Source organism: Hippopotamus amphibius, chromosome 1, assembly GCF_030028045.1.
Source record: "Hippopotamus amphibius kiboko isolate mHipAmp2 chromosome 1, mHipAmp2.hap2, whole genome shotgun sequence".
In the NCBI taxonomy this organism is placed as follows: domain Eukaryota; kingdom Metazoa; phylum Chordata; class Mammalia; order Artiodactyla; family Hippopotamidae; genus Hippopotamus; species Hippopotamus amphibius.
In genome coordinates this window covers 24,845,119-24,864,412 of record NC_080186.1, presented here as the reverse complement: position 1 = coordinate 24,864,412, position 19,294 = coordinate 24,845,119, and the positions used below count along the sequence as shown (strand labels likewise).

Sequence of the window (19,294 nt, the reverse complement as noted above, 5' to 3'; positions counted from 1 at the left end):
TTGTCCCCCTGCAGGCTCGGTAGCTAACGACACGGGTTCCCTGAGGTCCCAGCAGCTTGGATAGCCTCCCAGTCTCTGACTTCTTCTCATTTTCCCTTCTCCCTCTTCTGCTTTCTCTCTCTCATCTTCTCTCTTCTCCCCCCTTCCGTTTCCCTTTTGCTCTCCCACAATCACACATCTCTCCCCCTAAATCCTCCAGAGCTATTTTACCTTCTTATTTTAAGCTGGTGCCTCTAGGGGCCTCTTTATCCCTCCCTTCTCACTCTGCCTCCTGCTTCTCCCACCTTTGGTGTTGACCGAAGATTTGCTGAAAGTAGTTCTTGGGGCTCTGCCAGGCACCTGGCACAGAGCCCGGTGGAGATGCCAAAGCTTTAGGGCTTCACACTGTAGGCTGGCATGGGTTTGCTGCCCTGCTGCTTGGCAGGGCTGTCCAGAGGCACCCCAGGGATTTCAAGGCAGCCATGCTTGCAACCTTTCCCATCATCCTAGAGGAAGCTTCCTCCTCTTCCTTTCCTCTTCTTTGGCTCCGGGCCCAGTCTGCTCTGAGGCTGGGCATGTGATGCCAGCAGTAGGGTTTCTGGGTGTCGTGGGGCCCTGCCCCTCTGCACCCCGTGTCTTGGCCGCCTCCTTCTGCCAGGTGTCGTTAATTGCTCTGCCTTTGTCACCATCACAAGTATGTTCAAGTCATCCTCATCCTCACTGTTGCTCCCTCCTGGGTCATGGAAACTAACCTCCTGTTTGTCAGATTTCCTGTTCCCGGGGCCTGGCTCCTCTCCTCCCAGGCCTGGCGATGGAGGCTCAGGGAGCAAGGCCCCTCCTTGTCACAGCTCCATCTGTCCCCACGTCCTCATCCTGGCCGGACCTTGTCTGTTTCTGCTTGCTTGGGTGAAGGGGCCATCTGTCCGTCTAGCCATCTGTCTTGTGTTGTGGAGAGGTTTGGGCGCCGTCTCTTGAGGGCACGAGGGAGAAGAGGCAGACACAGCCCCTTAATGGTGCGGTGTGGCCACGAAGGCTGGGGTGAGGAGTGAGGGATGGGGCTCTGGCTTTGATTGAAACGGATATCCTTTTCCACCTAGAAAGTGACAGGGACTGCTCTGGAGGGAGACTTCCCATGTCCCTCCCCAGCATCCCTAAAAGAAGGTGATTTTTGGTTGGGGTGGGGGGCTTGGACAGGTAAGTGTTGGGAGTCGGGTGATACACTTTGGTGGGGAGCATCACTCTAGGGACACCTCTCCTGACAGCTGCCCCTCAGGGGGAGCACACGTGTCACCCTCCTAAAGGTGCACCCCAGACCGTGATCACAGTAGGGCACACCAGCGACGGTCACCTGAGAAGTACCTTCTGAGGGGCACCAGACGGGCGGTCACATCTCTGCGGTGACCTGTCTTGGGAGGCACGCTCCCGAGAGCACCCTCACGTGGGGAGTTTACACGTCTGCTAGTCTCCCTGCTGGGCACACCCTCTATGGTCACTTTGCTTGGGACACTAGGGGGGCCACCAGCAGCCCCCCACCTCTGACTGGGGTGGGAACAGAGGGCTGCAGGCCGCAAGGAGGCGTCAGGGGCTGGGTGGGGACTGCCCTCCCCTGCAGGTCCTCATGACTTTTCTCTCCAAGGGTCTTCAAGGAGAGCGAGGCCTCAGGGGCCCGACGGGAGAAAAGGGGGAACCGGTAAGAGGAGGTGGAGGGGATGGAGGCAGATGAAGAGCCCTGGGGAGACAGAGGTTGGGCCCCTGGGGATGGTTGCTGGATGTAAGGTGGGAGGTGGACTCCTTCTTTTGAAACTCTTTGCCCCTCGGCCCTGATTCCCTCAATATTGGGGTCTTCACAACCCCTCGGGATCAGAGGAAGTTGAGCTCCGTGTGCCCTGACTCCCTGTAAGGGGCAAACACGCCCATCGCTGGGGCTTTCTCCGTCTTCCTGCAGCGTTCAGCACGCCCCTTCCACTCCCTGCACCCCGGGCCTCATCATCCCCTGCCCTGGGCCTTCTCCTCTGGCTCAGCTGCCAGGGTCCGGGCCTGTGGTGGTGTTCACAACGGAGGGAAGCTGGGTCTGGGGGAAATGGCCCAAGGCAGTGGCTGTACCGGGGTGGGCGGGCACCCGCTGAAGGGCAGCTCCAGGCCATCTGGCCTTGGCTGCCCTCATACCCAGGGAGGGGGTCAGAAATGTTGGGGGGCTGGTCCATCATGTATGTCTGTCTTTGCAGGGTCCTCCAGGGCAACCTGGCTACCCAGGTGCCATGGGCCCCCCAGGACTGCCTGTGAGTAAGGAGAGCCGGGCCTGGGGGTACCTGAGCTGTGGGGTGGTGGTCAGGACAGGCCCACACTTGGGCATCCTCAGTGGGCTCCCTCCTTTCCAAGCACTTCAGCTGGTGTCTCTGCCAGGCTGTGCGTCCTTCCCCCGCCCCCTCTCCTAAGCTCCCTTGGTAGTGGAGCTGGGCCCACCTCTCCGCTTTGGGGGGCCCACTACAGTCGCTGCCCATCCAGGGCCAGACGACTCTCTGAGCACCCAGAGCGGCCCAGACTTGGAGAGGACGGAGGTCTGCCCCCGGGGCGGGAGGGGCGGGGGTGAGTTGGGGAGGCCCTGCGGAGGCGCCTGCTAGGTGGATGTGACCCCCTTTCCACTGAGCGCTCCCGCTCTGGGAGCAGCCCACCCCTCTGGCCCCCCGGCCTGGTCCTGGGCGCCATGTGCCTCTAAGTGCCAGTCTGTGTGCCAGCTGCAGTCTCCACCCCTGGCATCGCCCCGCAGCGGGCGGGCGGGCCGGCCACGGAGCTAATTCCCTCTCTCTTTGCTGCCTGTCAGGGCATCAAGGGGGAGCGCGGCTACGCGGGTTCCCCGGGAGAGAAGGGAGAATCGGTGAGTGCGCGAGCCGGGGGCGGGAGGAAGGGCTTCAAATGGCTGGTCCCTGCCCGCCGCCCCCGCCGCCGCCTGGAGAGCTTCCCAGCCGCCCGTGAACGCGAGACGTGACCCCGGCTTCCCAGCCCCCTGAGTCGCTCCAGCTGCGTCTCAAGCAGTGGGCGCTGCAGGCTGCTGGCTGCGGGGGCGGACGCTGCGAGGCGGAGACTCCCGGCAGGTTTCAGTGCAGCCCAGCCGAGGGGCTGCCTGGGGGCAGGGCGCCAGAGTCAGCGGGCGGGGGACCTCCTCCCACCCCCCACGCCCACGGGCCGGAAAGCCAGGCCCCGGACCCTGGACCCCACTCTGCCACCCGGCCTTTCCCTGGCCCCACATGGAGCCCAGGAGCTGAGGCGGGGGGGACACGGAGGCCCACGACGTGACATGGCTCACGCAGGGTCCTGCAGCTCGTTAGTGAATTAGGGCGGAGCCTGGACTTGAACCCAAGTTTGTGACAAACCTCCCAAGCCTTTGTCTTAGCTCCCCCCTCTCACATGCAGGTGAGGCAAACCCCACTGTGTGTTAATTCAATCACAAATCTTTCTCCTGGGCCATCTGGGTGCCAGGCTCTGTTCTGAGGATGCCTTGGTAGATAAAACAGGCAGTTGTGCTCCTGGTCCTCAGGGAGCTCCTTGCAGTGGGGCAGGCGGATTAACAGATGAATAAACGGATACATATAAATTATGGAGCTAGGACCCGTGGAGCAAATCAAACTGGGTGAGGAGCTGGAGCCATGAACAGGATGCATTAGACAGAGAGGGTCAGGGAGGCCTCTCTGAGGGGTGGCATTTGGGGGTGGAGGGTGGGAGGGAGACACCATGGTTGGGGCACCTCAGGAACAGATTTGAGCTGTGGAATGATTTGGTGAGGTTTCAAGAGACCTAGAAAGGGTGGGGATGGTGGGCATTCTAGGTAGAGGGGACGGTTGTGCAAAGGCCCAGTGGTATGAATGTATAGCATTCAGGGAACAGCAGTCTGACTAAGCCAGGCAGAAGGTAAGAAAAGGAGAGGGAAGTGAAGCAGGAAAGGGGTGATTAGTATCTGATCACAGGATGCCTGAAAACCCAGCATTTGGTTGGCAGAGGGGAGCCATGGAGGGTGTTGGAGCAAGAGTGTTATAATCCAAGCTGTGTTGAACAAGAGGAGATGGCAGCCTGCTGCTGGCTGGATTAGAGTGAACCAAGAAGTGGCAGAACTAGTTAAGAGGTTGGTTCAGTAGCTCAGGCAAGGGAAGGGAAGCTGAACAGACCAGGGAGAGGAGTCCCGCCGCTTAGAGGGGCCTCCCACCACATCCCTGCCTCTGCTCTGTGCCCCGTCCCCTGCCCCATCCCCTCATCTCCCACCTGCCCCAGAGTGACCGATTCTGCTTCTTTGTGTCACCAGGGCCCACCAGGATCTGAAGGCCTCCCAGGTCCCGCGGGCCCAGCGGTGAGTGAGGAAGGTACAGGGAGATGCGGACATGGGGATCCCTGATCCCGCCCAGGGGAATGGGGAGAGGAAGATTGGGTTCCAGATGCATTGTTCTCTGTGGTGACAGGGCCCCCGAGGAGAGCGAGGACCCCAAGGGAACTCGGGTGAGAAAGGCGACCAGGTGAGTGGTGGCAGGGACCTATCTGGCTGTCCTCCCCATGGTGGTCACCCTCATGTACTGAGGGGTGACCAGCTCTGGCCTCCCAGTCCCCACCATCCTAGAGCTGTACCTCTCACCTCGTGCCCAGAGCCTCACCTGCCAGCCATTTAGGGCAAAGTGGAGGATGAGGTCCATGACCTGCGGCAGCCTTACCCTGTCATTCTTTCTATCTGGGCAGCCAGGCAGGGGAGAGTGGCACAGCAAACTGTCCCTTGCTTTCTTCCCCTAGGGATTTCAAGGCCAGCCAGGCTTTCCAGGGCCACCGGTGAGTGCAGACACAAAGCCAGTTCTGTGCAATGTGATCCCATCTGGAAGGGGCAGGCCTGGCCAGGCCAGGCTGGGCGAGAGTGGGCCTGGGGAGGGGAGGGAAGAGGCACAGGAGGAGCGGCCTGGGTGGGCAGGCCTGATTCCAGGAGCCAGGACCTGGAGAGCAGGGCCTCCTGGGTGGGCCCCAGCCCAGCAGCCCAGCAGCCCAGCAGCCCAGTGAGACGTGATGCTCCTGGGTGGTGTTTCTAGGAAGTCAAAATGCATCACATTAATAATGGTGAAGCACACCCAGGAGAAAGAAGGAATGGGAGCTCCTTTCCAGCCCTGCTTTCATTCCTGCCTGCTCCTTTGTTGATTTAGGGTCCCCCTGGATTCCCAGGCAAAGCTGGAGCACCTGGCCCACCCGGCCCCCAAGCGGAGAAGGTGAGCAGGACCCCAAGTTGGCCACAGTCACAGATCTGAGCCATGCATCTCCTACACTGCTGTCTGTCCGCTCACCCCCTAGCATCAGGCCTTCGGAAATTCAAGGACTAACTCAGTTGCATCAAGGGTGGGGAAAGAGACCTCCAGGATGGGCCCAGCGACTGCTGTAGGGCAACAGGGCCAGGGCAGACCAATGGGCCCTTAGAGCTGACAGCTGGGCCCAGGGTGCCCGCTGGCCTCTGGGCCGCCGAGGTCCCACCTGATGGGAGAGGATGAGTGGGGAGGAGGCGGAGGGGTGTCGTGAGTGGTGGGCCAGCCCGGGCCAGCTGCAGCTCCTCCAGCGGAAGGCGAGGAGTTGAAGGAAGGGGGGAAGCACATCCGAGACTGGGAACCCCGGGCCCTACTAGGAGGAGCTCTAGGTGTTTGCTTTCTGGGTCTGACAAGAGCAGGAAAGGGGAGTGGGCCTCCCGGGAAGCCATGCTCAGGTTGTCCCCAAGGGCCAGAGAGGGCAGGCGTGGCCTGTGACCTGGTGACAAGGATGGAAAGGAGCAGCAGTCGGGGGGCCCCCCACACTGGCCGCCCCTGGGTTCGCCTTGATAAACGTTGGGACGTCCCTGCCTCAGCCCATCCTCTGGGCTCTCCAGACGTGACAGGTAGGCAGTGTAATGAGGCCCCAAAGTGACTTCTAAGCTTGGGTGGGGGATCATGGCCCAGAGGGAGGGGCAGGAGGTCTGCAGCCTCTTGGGGAGCCTCTTTCCTCTGAAGGCTGAAAAGGACTTCTAGAAGGGCCACCTTAGTCTAGGTTCTCACTGTTCAGGTGAGGAAATGAGGCCCAGAGAGGCTCAGGGTGTCCCAAAGACACATAGCAAGACTTCCCTCCCAGCTCAGGAGAACCCCAGGCCCCTTGCTGCCTCCCCAGAGCCAGCACCTATCACCCACGGTTGAGGCAGTGGCGGGTGCCACCTCCCTTCCCTTCTCTGTGGGGCATCTGGGTGGCTGCCCTGCCAGAGTCTTCTGTGCTGGCTCTGTACCCCAGTGCTGCCTGCTCTCCTTAGGCTGGTCATTGCAGAGAATCCCAAACCTCTGGCCAGCGGTTCTCCATCCTGACTCCCTGTGGGGCTGCCATTTCCTGGGGCTGTGCTGACCCCTCCTGGTAGCTGGTAGCATTGCAATGCCACCGAGAGCGGTTTTTTGTTCCCCCTTGGTGGGGTCTCTAGCTGGATCCCTTCCCCTTGACGACCCCCACAGCCACTGTTCCAGGGCAGCCACCCTCTCCCCACTGGAGAAACACTGCCACCTCCCCACTTAGCTACCTGCCTCCCTTCCCTTCTCTGATAAACTCATGTTCGTGCTCATCAATCCCCTGCTTTGAACCATCAGTGGCTCCCCAGTGCCTGTATTAGTGTTTTCAGACTTTATTTTTTAGTCCCCGAGGCTTTTGGCTACACAGAATCTCATATGAGCGCTCCATCTATAAAACAGATACAAGTGGAGCTGCTCTGGCTAAGGCAAGGGCTGGGGTCCTGGAGTCCCATCCCCTGGGCCTCCACTTTGTGTGCCCCCAACCTCTCCAGGCTCCTCCAGGAACCCCTGGGCCCTGAGAAGTACAGTTTGAAAACTAACAGTTTGTTTGATAAAGTCTAGAACAGGGTTCAGGGCCATCCTCCAGCCTCCTCTCCCCCTCCCCCCACCCCAGCTAGGCCAGGCGTGTGAGCACCTCCAAATCTTTATCCTTTCCTGAAGTCCCCTGTGGCACGCCCTTTTCTCCTTCTCTACCTGCCCAAATCCCAGCCGTAGAGCCCAGCACCTGCCGACTCTCCTGTGACCCTTCCCTGACCCCGACCAAAATGAGCTGTGCCCTCTGCTGAACCCTCATGGCCCCTTACTTTCACAGGGCACACGGGCATTGCCCTTGCTTGTCCTGGGCCTGTGACCCTTGCTGGACTGTGAGCCCCTCGAGGGCAGGGGCCACCCTTTTTCCATCTGGGGGAATCAGAGGCCACAGAGTGCTTGGCACCTGGCTGGGATCGATGTGAACTGAATGTGTGCCTTCAGTTCAGCCCACATCACTAAGCACCCACCACACCAGTCTTCAGTCAACCCTGAGGAAGGCGCTGGACCGAATAGGCTCTGTCTCTTCCTCATAGAACAGTGCAGAAAGGGGGATGCTTTGCAGATGGAGAGAGATTTTCTTGAGGACGTGGTGTACGGGATACAGCCAGTTAGCCCAGGACCAAACTGGGGTTCGAAGCCAGCTGTCCTGACTTCCAGTGGTCACCAGCCCCCATGGCCCAGGGTCTGTTGTCCTGCTGATGTGTGTCAGGTGAGGGAGGGGGGCAAAGCTCTGCTGACTTTGTTGGGGGGCTCATTTCCAGGGCAGTGAAGGAATTCGAGGCGCATCAGGCCTGCCTGGTCCCCCTGGACCACCAGGATCTCCCGGAATTCAGGTGAGTGTGTGCCCTCTTAGCCTGACAAGTGTGTGGTATGTGTGTGTTTGTATGTGTGTGTGTGTTTTAGGGGTGGGAGTTGGGTGAGGGGTGGAGGGGCCAGAGACGGTGGAGGTGCTGGGTCAGGCCTCTCACCTCCTAGGGCTCCAGCACAGGCCTGCAGAAATGCCTTTTTCCCGTTTCCAGGGCCCCGCCGGTTTGGATGGTCTGGATGGGAAGGATGGCAAGCCTGGCTTGAGGGTGAGATGGTGGGCCCCAGAGGGCACTCCCTTCCTTCTCCTTCCTTCTCCAAGAGCCAAAGTCAAGGGAAACCTGATGAAGGGAACTGAATCCCGCCACCCCACGTACCTCTTTCAGGAGGTGCCCCCACCTTCCCTCAGTATGCCTCTCACTGCACCCCACTTCTCTGAGGGCACCAGAGCCCCTTGGTTTCTCCGTTCTCCTGGTATCCTTAACTGGGTTGAATGAGCTGGGTCTCACCAAAGGCAGGCAGTGAAGGGAGTGAATTCATGCCCAGAAACTCAATCAACTAAAGAAACCAGGCTGGGTGTCAGAAAGAATAGGCTGCAGATGTGGAAGGACTTGCGTGGCCCTGGCTCCTTGTGTCTGGTTTTGCTGGGGCATCTGAAAAGGATGGGGCCGTGGCAAAGGGCAGAGCATCGAGGTCAACCCCCTTCTGTACCCGAAAGAAGGAAAACTGAGGTTCAGAAAGGGGCCAGGATCAGGTCCACAGCCAGGACTTAGGGTGCACTACCAGTCAGGGGCTGTGCCCGGCTTGGGGGTCTTCCCTGTGCCCCACGTGGCAATCCTTCCGTCTTGGGAGAGCTGGGGGAGGGGCTGGAGAAAGGGGGAGACAATGGCGAATGAATGGGTACACGCTGGACAAAGCTCGTCTCAGTGCCTCTGGTCTCTTTCCCCAGGGGGACCCTGGTCCTGCTGGTCCCCCCGGACTCATGGGACCCCCGGTAAGTTGAGCTGCCGGAAGGAGCTGGGAGCTGGGAGGTTCCAAAGCTGGACAGGTGCCTTGATGGGCGGGGTAGCTCAAATCCACATCCCCCGTGCACCATGTTATGACTTTGGGCGGATTTGACTTGTTTAACCTGAGGAAAGGGGAGTGGGAAGCGACCTCTGCTTGAGGCAAGGGGAGTGACAGCTCTTGCTTTTTCTTTCAGGGCTTCAAGGGAAAACCCGGCCATCCCGGCCTCCCAGGACCAAAGGTAAGGGCCTGGTGACTTCTGCCAACCAGGTTTTCTTGGCTCTTCTCAAGGTCTGACCCTGGGCAGATGTGGCAGCCCAGCTGCAGTGGACGTGCCACCCGATCCTTGGCTGAGATGCCATCCATCCCAGCATCCAGGCCCGCTGAGGCCACTGGTGCCTGGTGGACTGGGTTGGGGCTTTGTCATCTGCCAGCCTGGGCATCAGAGGGCCACTGGCCGGAGTCGGGGCATGTGGCAGGACACCTCTGATGTGGGGTTCGCTTGGGGTGGGGGGAGCCAAATGGAGGTCTGGTGAGCCTCAGTTGCCCCTCTCTCCTCCAGGGTGACTGTGGAAATCCAGGTCCCCCGGGCAGCAGTGGCCGCCCTGGAGCGGAGGTAAGGGCTCGAGTCTATGCATGCAGCTGAGTCTGGGGTGCAACTATTTCCTCCCCCTTCACTGGCGAAGTGGCTGCCGCCTCTCCTTGGCCTTCTGGGGGAGGTTTTGCCCAACACTACACATCTTGACTTTCCTCCTCTTAAGGTTTATAACCGGTTTCCCCTCCCTGTAGGCTGTTGGATCATTAACCTATAAAGACCTGGGCTCTACTTTCCCCCTTGAGCCATACTCATGGGCAGGGCTGGTCCCCTGTCCCCGGAAGGCTTAGTCCTAGAGGCCAGGGCTCAGCGCAGCTCCTCTGGCCATCGGTGTCCCACCTGCTCTGTTTCGGCGCTCTCCTACCTAACAGCGTGTGTGTCTAAGTCTGTTTCTGTGTCGTTTCTTCCTCTTTCCGGCTCCTGCAGGGTGAGCCTGGTGCCATGGGACCCCAGGGGAGACCCGGCCCCCCCGGCCACATTGTGAGTTCATCTGTTTTTGTCTCTGTCTCTATGAGTTTGGATTGCATTGGGCTGGGTGGTGGTGGGCACGCTGGTGACGACCTGAAAGAACTGAACACAGGAGCAGCGCCAGCCACGTAGAGCAGTAAGGGGCTCTGGGCTCACCCAACCCAGCGGCTCCCCGGCTTTTCGCCATTTTCTTATTTTCTGGGCACATTTGAGTTTGGTTATCAAACAAAGATCATTCAGTTATTCAACAAATAATTATTGAGCGCCTGCTCCATGCCAGGCGCTGTTCCAAGCCCTCAGCTACGGCAACGAGTGAGGTAGACAAGGTCCCCTGATCCCAGAGCTTCCACGCAGGCACAACAAACAGATTAATGCGGAAGGATGAGGCAGTGATGTGATGTCAGGGAGGGCCTGGGAGGTGACTTTACCAGAGAAGTGGCCTTTGAGCAGAGGCCCAAATGACAAGAAGGAGCCAGCTGTTGAGCTGCGTGGGGGAAGAGCGTCCAGGCAGGGGTGCAGCTGCTGCAAAAAGCCTGAGGCAGGGAGGGCTTGGGGAGCCCCAGCATCAGTGTGGCGGGAGTGGAGTGCGAGCAGGGTGTGAGTGGAAACGGGAAAGCCGAGCTGGGAGAGGACGTGATGCAGATGGTGGAGGACCTTGGGGGGTGTGGGCAGGAAGGGGAGGGCACGCAAGTAGAAACAGAGGTATCAGCAGGCAGATGATGGTGGCGGAGCGGGCAGATCCCACCAGTGTTTGGAGATAGAGGACTCGCTAATGACCTGGTTGGGGAGGAGGGAGGAGGCGGTAGAAGGAGAGGAATCAAGGATGACTCCTGTTTGGCTTGGGCAGCTGGCTGAGTGGGTGGTGTATTTACTGAGAAAGGGTGGCTTGGAGAGGATGTTTATTAAGCAGTAATGGCTTTCCCGTCTACTTCACTCCTCTGTAACACAGACGACTGCCAATGGGCGCCTTTGATCAGCGTGATGGCGCCGAGCTGGTGGGGTTCCAGAGAGAAGGGAATACACTGGCATGTTACACTCTCCAGAAGGCTTTTGGAAATGTTAAAAATAGTTCAGGACCCCAAAAAAGGAACTCTTGGGTCCTCATCAGTATTTTTATGGATCTCAAGGGTCCAGAGACCCTGAATTGGGGACCCCAGGTCTAGCCCTGTCCCCACCACATTACAGATGAAAGAAGGAGTCACATACTCTGAATTGTGTCGGCATTGGAGACTCACTGGGGGGCTGCAGGGTTCCTCTTCCCACCTCTGTCCATCCAGCCCAGCCCCCTGCTGTGTGCCAGTCCCAGTGCTGGACATTCGTGCCCTAGGAGGCTTGAGATGAGTAGAACAGAGCCCGCACCTCTGGAACTTTCCATCTGGGAGCGTGGAGGGAAGTGCTCTGAGAGAGACTTGTGTGCACTGGGGTTCAGAGAAAGTGTGGCTCTGACCAGGGGTGTGACATTTGAGCTGGGCCTCGGGGTGGGATGTGGAGAGATGGGGCAGGCGGGAGCCCTCCTGCGTGGTTGAAGCTCATCAGTGTTCAGTGGGAGGTGAGCGGCAGGGGACCAGGGCGCTTGGGGCTTATCTGCGAGGACATTGTGGTTAGTGCCAAGTCCCTGTCCCTTACCCCCTGCTGCACAGAGAAAGGCTCCTGGTCTCTGCTCTTCCTACAGAGCAGAAGGAAGGCGTCAGGGAGTCAGGATGGGGTGGGTGGGGGGAGGGGATACTCAGAAGACATCCAGGCCCACGTACCACGCAGTTTACTCCCTCTGCACTTGGCTCTGGCTCCCAGATCATCCCTTCAGCATGGGCCCCAGATGTACCTACCACTCGGCGTGTGGCAGGCGTGAGGGTCTTGTTTGCTCAGGGAGCCCCCAGGCCTCAGCTGTGGCACAGGTCAAGTGCAGGAGCAGAAGGAAGGAGGGTTCAGGGAAGAGAATAGAGCTGCCATAACAAGTTTAGGGCTTGTTGCTGCTGTTGGTCCCACGCCACCTCCCGGGGCCTTATACTGGAGCCTCTTTCCAACCCACTGACTTCGCTCTCTTTAGGGGCCGCCGGGGCCTCCAGGCCAGCCAGGCCCAGCTGGGATCTCTGCAGTGGTGAGTGACGTGCTCCCCTCGTCCCTCCCTCCCCGGAGTTTGGCCCTGCTCTGCTGCTGCGGGTGGAGAGCAGCGTGTCCCCATACCCCCTCCTTCCCTGGTGTCGGCCTCTCCTGCCTCCAGGCATCTCCCTAACCAGCCTGTGGTGAAGACCTTTGGAGAGGGCTGGAGGCCATCCCAGGTCCTTCCCCAAGTGCAGGCAGCACCACCTCCCCGTGTGGGGCCTAGGGATGGGGGACATGGTCCCTGGCGCACGGTGTCTGCCTCTGGCTGTGTGGGGTTCACTCTTCCCTGTCGTCATCCCCTTCTTTTTCTCTAGGGCCCGAAAGGAGACCGAGGAGCCACTGGAGAAAGGGGCCTTTCAGGCCTTCCAGGCCAGCCTGGTACCCCTGGACACCCTGGTCCCCCGGTAAGACCCCACATCTTACGGCACAGCCCGGGAGAAAACACCAGTGGACTTTGCGCACAGCCCTGCACATCTGGGGTCTCTGGGGAAGGAGAGGTGTTTAGCACAGATGATGGCAGCCCAGAGCTTGTGCCTGAAGATCACATCCTATTTGGAAAAAAGGACAACCTGTGCAAGCCAGCGCTGGGCCAACCACACAGCAGACCGCTGCCTCCGACCCTGCACCGCTGTGCAGATCCCTCCACTAGGGGTCAGACAGGGGAGACTGGCCCCTGTTCCACGCCCCCCCTCCACGTGGACCCCTCCACAGGGGGCTTATTGGTAACCACAGAAAACCTGTAAGTGTCAGGCACCAGAAACATAGCGCTATGGCTGGAACTCCCTCAGCAGCTCAGAAACTACTCCTTAGTGTCAGCTAGTGTTTATACTAAGAGCTGTGATATATTGGTCACTGACAATGTACTGAATGGTGACCTACGTGCTTGACATTTGGCATTTCATCTGTACCACAACCCTATTTAGTAGGTTTGATTGTCCCATTTTACAGATGAGGAAACCAAGGCTCAGCAAGGTTACGTAGGTTGCCCAGAGTCACACAGCTAGCGAGTGGAATAGCTTGCCTGACTCTAGAACTTGTGTCCAGAGCCACTCTGCAATACTCCCTCTTTCAAAGGTTGCAGACAGGTGGACCACATCAAGTGGAACTGACTGCCAGTCTCAGGGATGAAACGTCTCCTGGGGGACTGAGGCAGGGACCCAGGTCTCCTAGCCCCCAGGCCAGGGTGCTTTCCACCCAAGCAGACTTCCTTCTGGGGAGCAGTAGCAATGCCTCCAGGGCTGGTGCCCTGCAACGGGGTGGTGGCTCCAGCCCATGCAGGAGTAATCGGTTGGCCCATCTGCCAAGAGGGCCGAGTCTTGCCTCCTATTCATCTGATTTCTGCCGTGAACCCTGGGCAGGCAAGTCCCACCAACCCTCCATTCCGCCTGCCTACAGGCTCGGGAGTCTCCACGGTCCCCGGATGAATCTGCCAGTTGCCTTGCAATCACAGATTCCTCTTCCCCAGTGTCCCGCTAGAAGTGGGCAGGGCCCAGGAGGCAGCCTCTCCTGTCTTGGGGAGGGAGCGGACACTGAGGGTGATCTCTGGGACCTCATCAAGGACAGAGGTTCACAGTTCACACCTTCATTCAGCAACACTGAAAATACACTCGGAGCCAAGGAATGTGCGAGATGCCAGGATCTCAAGCAAAGAGCAGGGCAGGCGCAATCTGCTCTTTCCCCACAGAGCTCCGTCGGGGGGGCGGCCGGGACCAGGCTGGAGTGTGGGGTGGGGTCTAAGTTTCCATGGCCTGGGGAAGGTGTGGCGGATCGTGGCTCCTTGAGGGAACTGGCCATGCCTGGGGGGGGGCGAGGTGAGGCATGAAGTGCCAAGCTGGGTTGGCATTCACCGTAGCTCCATTTCTCTCTACTCCCTAGGGTGAACCTGGTACAGATGGTGCAGCTGGCAAAGAGGTACCTTTGTGCTGGGCTTCTCCTTTTCTCTTGGGGATGCTTCTTCTTGCTCCTAGCTTTGCCCTGACCCCTCTTCATTCATTCAGTAAAAGCTCCCTGTGTGCACAAACTATCTCTGGACAGACATACAGGAAACTGGTACCCTTGTGATTCTGGGGAGAGGAACTGGGGACTAGGGGAGAAGGATGAGAGTGAGCCTTGTTTTTCACTCTTTTTTTTTTTTTAAACATATATCTGGTCAAAAAAAGCCAATAATAATAATTATTATGGTGATAATAATAATGATAATAAAATTCCAAATAAACATTTCCTGGGCACCAGCTCTTGCTAGGCCCTCCCTTTCATTTTGACCTCTCACCTCTTTTTGTCTGTAACAAGGAACCCAACCAACATGATCATATGAGGCCACGCTCCGGGGAGCGTGAGTGTCCCTTTCAGTTGTCCCCCTCTTGTTGGCAGGGAGGTCGTCATCCTTTCTCACACAGAGCCCGGTGGACACAGCCCTGGGGGCCTAACACTGTGGGAGGTCCTTTCACGGCACTTGTCTCCCCTGGATGGCTTGGAGATGCTGCCCAGACTTGACCCCTGATTTTTGCTTTCTTCTAGGGACCCCCTGGAAAACAGGGACTCTATGGACCCCCTGGTCCAAAGGTGAGTGGGCAGTGGCTGGGTTTGCGAGAAGCTCATGAGCTGATTAAGCCCAGCTCTGAGCTCTGACGTTAGCCATGGAGAGGAGACACAGGAAGGCCAGTGGGCGGGGAAAAAGTGGGCAGAACTTGGAGCAACCTCTTCTCTGAAAACTTCCCACATGGGGCTGTTCCGAGGTTCTTAGCTATGGCTGGGAGATTGGAACTCTCACGTTCCTTCGCTCCTTCATTCAATCATTCTAGCCCCAGCCTTGGGCAAACAGAGGTCCCTGAACAATAGGTGCCCACTTAGTCCAGACACACTTACACTGGAGCGTGGCAGGTTTTACTGAAGAAGGTTAGACGTAGCACTGTGGGGTCAGAGGGAGGGAGCAGGCAGCTCAGCCTGGGGCATCACGGAGGCTGCGCAGAGAACAGGGACACTTCAGCTGAGTAGGAGGAGTGCACTGGGGAGGGAGGAGGGGGAGGCCGTCCAGGTGGGGAAGACTAAGACACATGGCTGAGTCAGAATTATAGCTAGTGAGGTGTGGCTGGAGGAGCAGGGCAGGGGAATGAGGCTGAGAAGATGTGGTCAGGACCACATCACGAGTGGCCTTGAATGCCTGGCCAAGGCATTAGAAACCTTTATCCTGAGGGCAGTTGGGAGCCATCAGAATTTCTAAGCAGGGAGTAACAACATGAAAACTGTCCTTTAGAAGGACTGCTTTGGGGGCAGTGACATGGGGCAACCTGTCAAGATGCTGTGGCCACAGTCCAGAGGGAGATGCTGGGGGCCGGGTAGGGGGCTGGAGACCAGGGCAGGTTGCTGAGACATCGTGAGGTAGACTTGACAGTACTTGGCAATGCTAGACGGTGACTTTCTGTCTTCATAGGGTGACCCGGGACCCTCAGGACAGAAGGGCCAGGCAGGAGAGAAGGGAAGAGCTGGCATGCCTGGCGGACCTGGCAAGAGTGGCTCTATGGGACCTTCTGGGCCACCAGGTCCTGTAGGAGAGAGAGGCCACCCTGGATCTCCGGGACCTGCAGGGAGCCCCGGATTGCCCGGGGTGCCCGGCTCCATGGTAAGGGGAAGGCTGGCAGCCATGGGTTCTGTCGATACACTACCGGCAAGAGCATGACCCCCACACGGGCGGCTCTTAACTGTGTGGGCGAGTTGAGGGGTCCTTTCTGGGATCCTTTCCCCAGAAAACGGAACTGACTCACGACATGTTTTGTAGCACTTTAGGGGGCTTGGGACATTGGGTTAAGTATCTGCGGGAGGCTCCTGGGACCTTTGCCCCCCACCCCATCCTTCATGTCCATGAAATCTGTTCCCAGGGGAGATGAGCCCCAGGCTTGGAAGTATCATTGAGGCAGGTTTCTTCTCTTTCCTCAGGGAGACATGGTGAATTATGATGAAATCAAGAGGTTCATCAGACAAGAGATCATGAAAATGTTTGACGGTGATTGGCAGCCGGCTGGGTGGCCGTGGGTGCTGCTTGCGCTTCCCCGCTGTGTCTCCACCCTGCCCCGCCCCCTTCGCCTTAAAGCTCGATCCCCACCCCCGCCCGCCCATCTTACCGCGCGTCCCCCAACAACAGGCATATGTTCCATGAGACTTCAGCCTTCCCTGTCACCTGCTCTCTTCAGAGACAGAATGATTCCCTCCTGCCCTCCCCGAGCCCCCACTGGAGCAGAGGAGACAGACAAGAAAACTGATATCAAATGAGTCTGTACAGAGTGAGCTCTGAATAGAGGGGCGAGCAGCAGCTCTCAAAAGGCTGCTGTGGTTTCATTGTAAGCTTTTTTTTCTGTTCATTTGTTCATCCAGCATCGATAGGCTAGGGACTGGGGGAAACGTGGACCCTTCAGGAAGGGGCGAGACATCTTGCTTGGGAAGCAGACCTTGAATACCAAGCAGGGAGTCTGGACTTTATTCCGAAGCCAGCGGTGAACCAATGAAGGCTATTGGAGAGGAGCGATGCTGTAATCAGAGCTGTGCTTCAGGACGCTCACCGTGGGGAGCGATGTGGCAGCAGGGGCACAGGAGACCACTTAAGAGATCCACCCACACGTTCCTTGCTCTGACATCCCTCTGTAGAAAGGCTGTCTTGGACTCCATGCTGGCGGCCTGTCAGTAGCATCTACAGTCATTCTGAGTCCCTGGGGCACGCTGTGACCTGTCCCTGTCCTTTCTTACAGAGAGGATGGCTTACTACACCTCCAGGATGCAGTTTCCCATGGAGATAGCAGCAGCTCCGGGACGACCAGGGCCCCCAGGGAAGGATGGTCCCCCGGGCCGGCCAGGCGCCCCGGGATCACCTGGGCTTCCTGGTCAGATTGGCAGAGAAGGACGTCAGGGCCTACCCGGGATGAGAGGTAGGTCTGCCCTCTGGTTACTGAGGTGCATACCTACCTCCTGGGGGCAAACATGAGCATTGCATGAGGTCTGTTGCGAATATATCATTTGTGTGTATATGTGTTTCAAATAACCTGACTGGGTGTGTCATTTTTTCTACTCAGGATGAGACATCTTATTTTATTTCTTTCATTTCAGGATTGCCTGGCACCAAAGGTGAAAAGGGAGACATTGGCGTTGGCATTGCAGGAGAAATTGGTCTCCCCGGCCCCCCAGGTAGGAAAAGCCAGCTTTCGAGACCATGAATCTGGAGCAGCTGACATCACCTTTCTTTATGTTCCTTCTATAACATAGTTATGTAGAACCTCAAATAACCAGAGGCCTATCAACCAACATTTATAGTAATGCCACTATGTGTAAGATACTCTACTAGGATGTGTGTGTGTGTGGGGGTGGGGGGGGTGGGGGGGGGTGGGGATGGGGTGTAAGACCCAGTGCCTGCCCTCAAGTCCTAACCTGGGCTTGCATGACACAGTGAAAGAGAGCCAGATGTGATGGGGCCAGGGAATGCAAGTCCGGGTCCTGCCCATCATCTTACTGGCTATATGACTTTGATAGCCTAAGAGAGAAATGACTAAAGCTTGATAGCCTGACTCTGAGATGTAGCTTCACCACTTACCATGTGGGTGACCTCTCTGAGCCTGTGTCCTCATCTCCAAAATGAGATAACAGTTCCTTTCTCATGGAATTGTTGTGAAGATTCAATGAATAATGCAGAAAAAGCACTTGCCTTGTGCCTGGCACCTGGCATGTGGAAACTCAGAATGAAACTAGCCAGTAGTATTATTGTTATCGTTAAGTTAATGTAAGGATCAGATAAGGTCTTCATGAGACTGTGGTGTAACCAGAGAAATATTCATCAAATGTAAGGTATTATTTACCATGACTATTATTTCTTCTTTTCTTGTGATCTGGATTCCCCGATTTCCCTTCTCTGACTCCTTCCTCTCTAGGTCCTCAAGGTCCTCCAGGGTATGGCAAGATGGGCGCAACTGGGCCGATGGGCCAGCAAGGCATTCCTGGCATCCCTGGCCCCCAGGGCCCCATGGGCCCGCCGGGCAAGGCCGGCCACTGTAACCCCTCTGACTGCTTTGGGGCCATGCCAATGGAGCAAGAGTACCCACCCATGAAAAACATGAAGGGGCCTTTTGGCTGAAATCACCATTTCCGTCAGATGAAGGACTCCATTGGGGACAAATGGCTAAAACTTATAGGTTTTGGGTTTTTAATTGCTATTAATATTTTTTTATCAATAAATAAAGAAACAAAACTGTCTGCAATCTCACTTCCAAAGGGGTTTCTCTGGGGCCACAGCTGCATCTCCCTGTCATCCTCCTCTTGTCATTTGGTCCCAGGGTCAAAAGAGGGCATTTCCTTCATTGTCTGTGGTCAGCCGGTGAAGCTGTGGGGTGCTGCTGTACAGCGGGCCCGCAGCTCAGCTCTCCTCTCCGGATACTTCTGAGTCCTCCTTTGGGCCTCTGGACTTCGTGTCCTGTCCTTCGTGTCCTGTCCTTCATGGCACTCTTCTCCAAGTCAGAGAAGGGGCATTGCTTAGCCTCTTCCCATGAATGAGCCAAAGGCGGGTTTGAAGACCTCACTTCCAGCTCATAAAGGCCCCTCCCTCTTTGCTTACCTAAAGAAACCAGTGTTTGGTACCCTACCCACCCTCTTCACTTCTTGGGTATGACCCAAAGCCGATCCAGGGTGCACCCTGGGAACTGCCACCTGGTGCTGAGGTGCATTCCTCTGCCTGACAGCACCTCCAAGCATGCACGGTCTCTTCCTGCTGCTCCAGTAATTCCATGATTAGAAAGCCTGTGCAAACAGGGGGAAAGATAGGCCGCAGCCCCTGGCCCAGGCAACCAGAGAATGCTTCTCCAGGAAATGACATGGAAACTCCTGCCTGTACCAGTGCATGGCCCTGTCACCAGCCCTCCTGGACTGCACATGGCATCTTTTGTTATTCCATGTTAATCTAGCACGTGTGGTGCTTTTTCTGTACATCTTAGCCTAGGCCTTCAGAAACGGGTTGCATCAGTACAAAGGGGTCACAGGCAAGGTCTGAGTTCATGGTCCTCAAAGCCCACTGAGACTTTGGTGATCTATCTTCTGCCTCCTTCTCCATGTGTAAAAAAACTAAGGAAAAAAGAAAAAAAAAAGACAGCAAGTTGAATATTATAGAAATGTTCTATCTCAAGCTTCTTCCTTTTCTGCTTTTCAGATCTCTTGTCCTGATGGGCTGGTTGCCCTGTGAGAAAGCAACAGGGCACGTCCAAAGGGACTTCCAAAGAAAGCCTTTTTACTGGCCCAGCTTTCTGGAAGGTTTATTCAAGTTGGATAAACTTCAAAGGGATCACAGAGCAGGCTGAGAAACGTACCCAGAGTCCAGAGGCGTATCCACACTGCCTGAAGCCTTCAAACTGGCTGACAAAGCTCTCCAGAGCCGGCATTTCCAGCACAGTTTTGAAAATTCCCTTCTCCCATTGAGCCCCAAATACCAAGAGCTTTTCAGAACCTTTGCCCTATTTTTTTCCTGCCA

At 57.1% G+C, this 19,294-nt stretch overlaps 1 protein-coding gene across 6 annotated transcripts in view; it reads left to right on the top strand.

The window, feature by feature from the left end:
• The window catches only part of COL16A1 (collagen type XVI alpha 1 chain), a 50,463-nt gene extending 32,428 nt beyond the window's left edge, over positions 1-18,035 (top strand). For all 6 annotated transcript variants that reach the window (XM_057703637.1, XM_057703615.1, XM_057703646.1 and 3 more), the window contains 22 exons: positions 1,616-1,669; positions 2,205-2,258; positions 2,801-2,854; positions 4,274-4,318; positions 4,428-4,481; positions 4,750-4,785; positions 5,148-5,210; positions 7,586-7,657; positions 7,844-7,897; positions 8,578-8,622; positions 8,830-8,874; positions 9,196-9,249; positions 9,655-9,708; positions 11,744-11,794; positions 12,114-12,203; positions 13,675-13,710; positions 14,317-14,361; positions 15,230-15,418; positions 15,733-15,799; positions 16,539-16,715; positions 16,894-16,971; positions 17,709-18,035. In XM_057703637.1, the coding sequence (XP_057559620.1) occupies positions 1,616-1,669; positions 2,205-2,258; positions 2,801-2,854; positions 4,274-4,318; positions 4,428-4,481; positions 4,750-4,785; positions 5,148-5,210; positions 7,586-7,657; positions 7,844-7,897; positions 8,578-8,622; positions 8,830-8,874; positions 9,196-9,249; positions 9,655-9,708; positions 11,744-11,794; positions 12,114-12,203; positions 13,675-13,710; positions 14,317-14,361; positions 15,230-15,418; positions 15,733-15,799; positions 16,539-16,715; positions 16,894-16,971; positions 17,709-17,911 (1,620 nt within the window). In that variant the 3' untranslated portion in view covers positions 17,912-18,035. The remainder of the gene's footprint in view (positions 1-1,615; positions 1,670-2,204; positions 2,259-2,800; positions 2,855-4,273; positions 4,319-4,427; positions 4,482-4,749; positions 4,786-5,147; positions 5,211-7,585; positions 7,658-7,843; positions 7,898-8,577; positions 8,623-8,829; positions 8,875-9,195; positions 9,250-9,654; positions 9,709-11,743; positions 11,795-12,113; positions 12,204-13,674; positions 13,711-14,316; positions 14,362-15,229; positions 15,419-15,732; positions 15,800-16,538; positions 16,716-16,893; positions 16,972-17,708) is intronic.
• Positions 18,036-19,294: the final 1,259 nt, after the last annotated feature.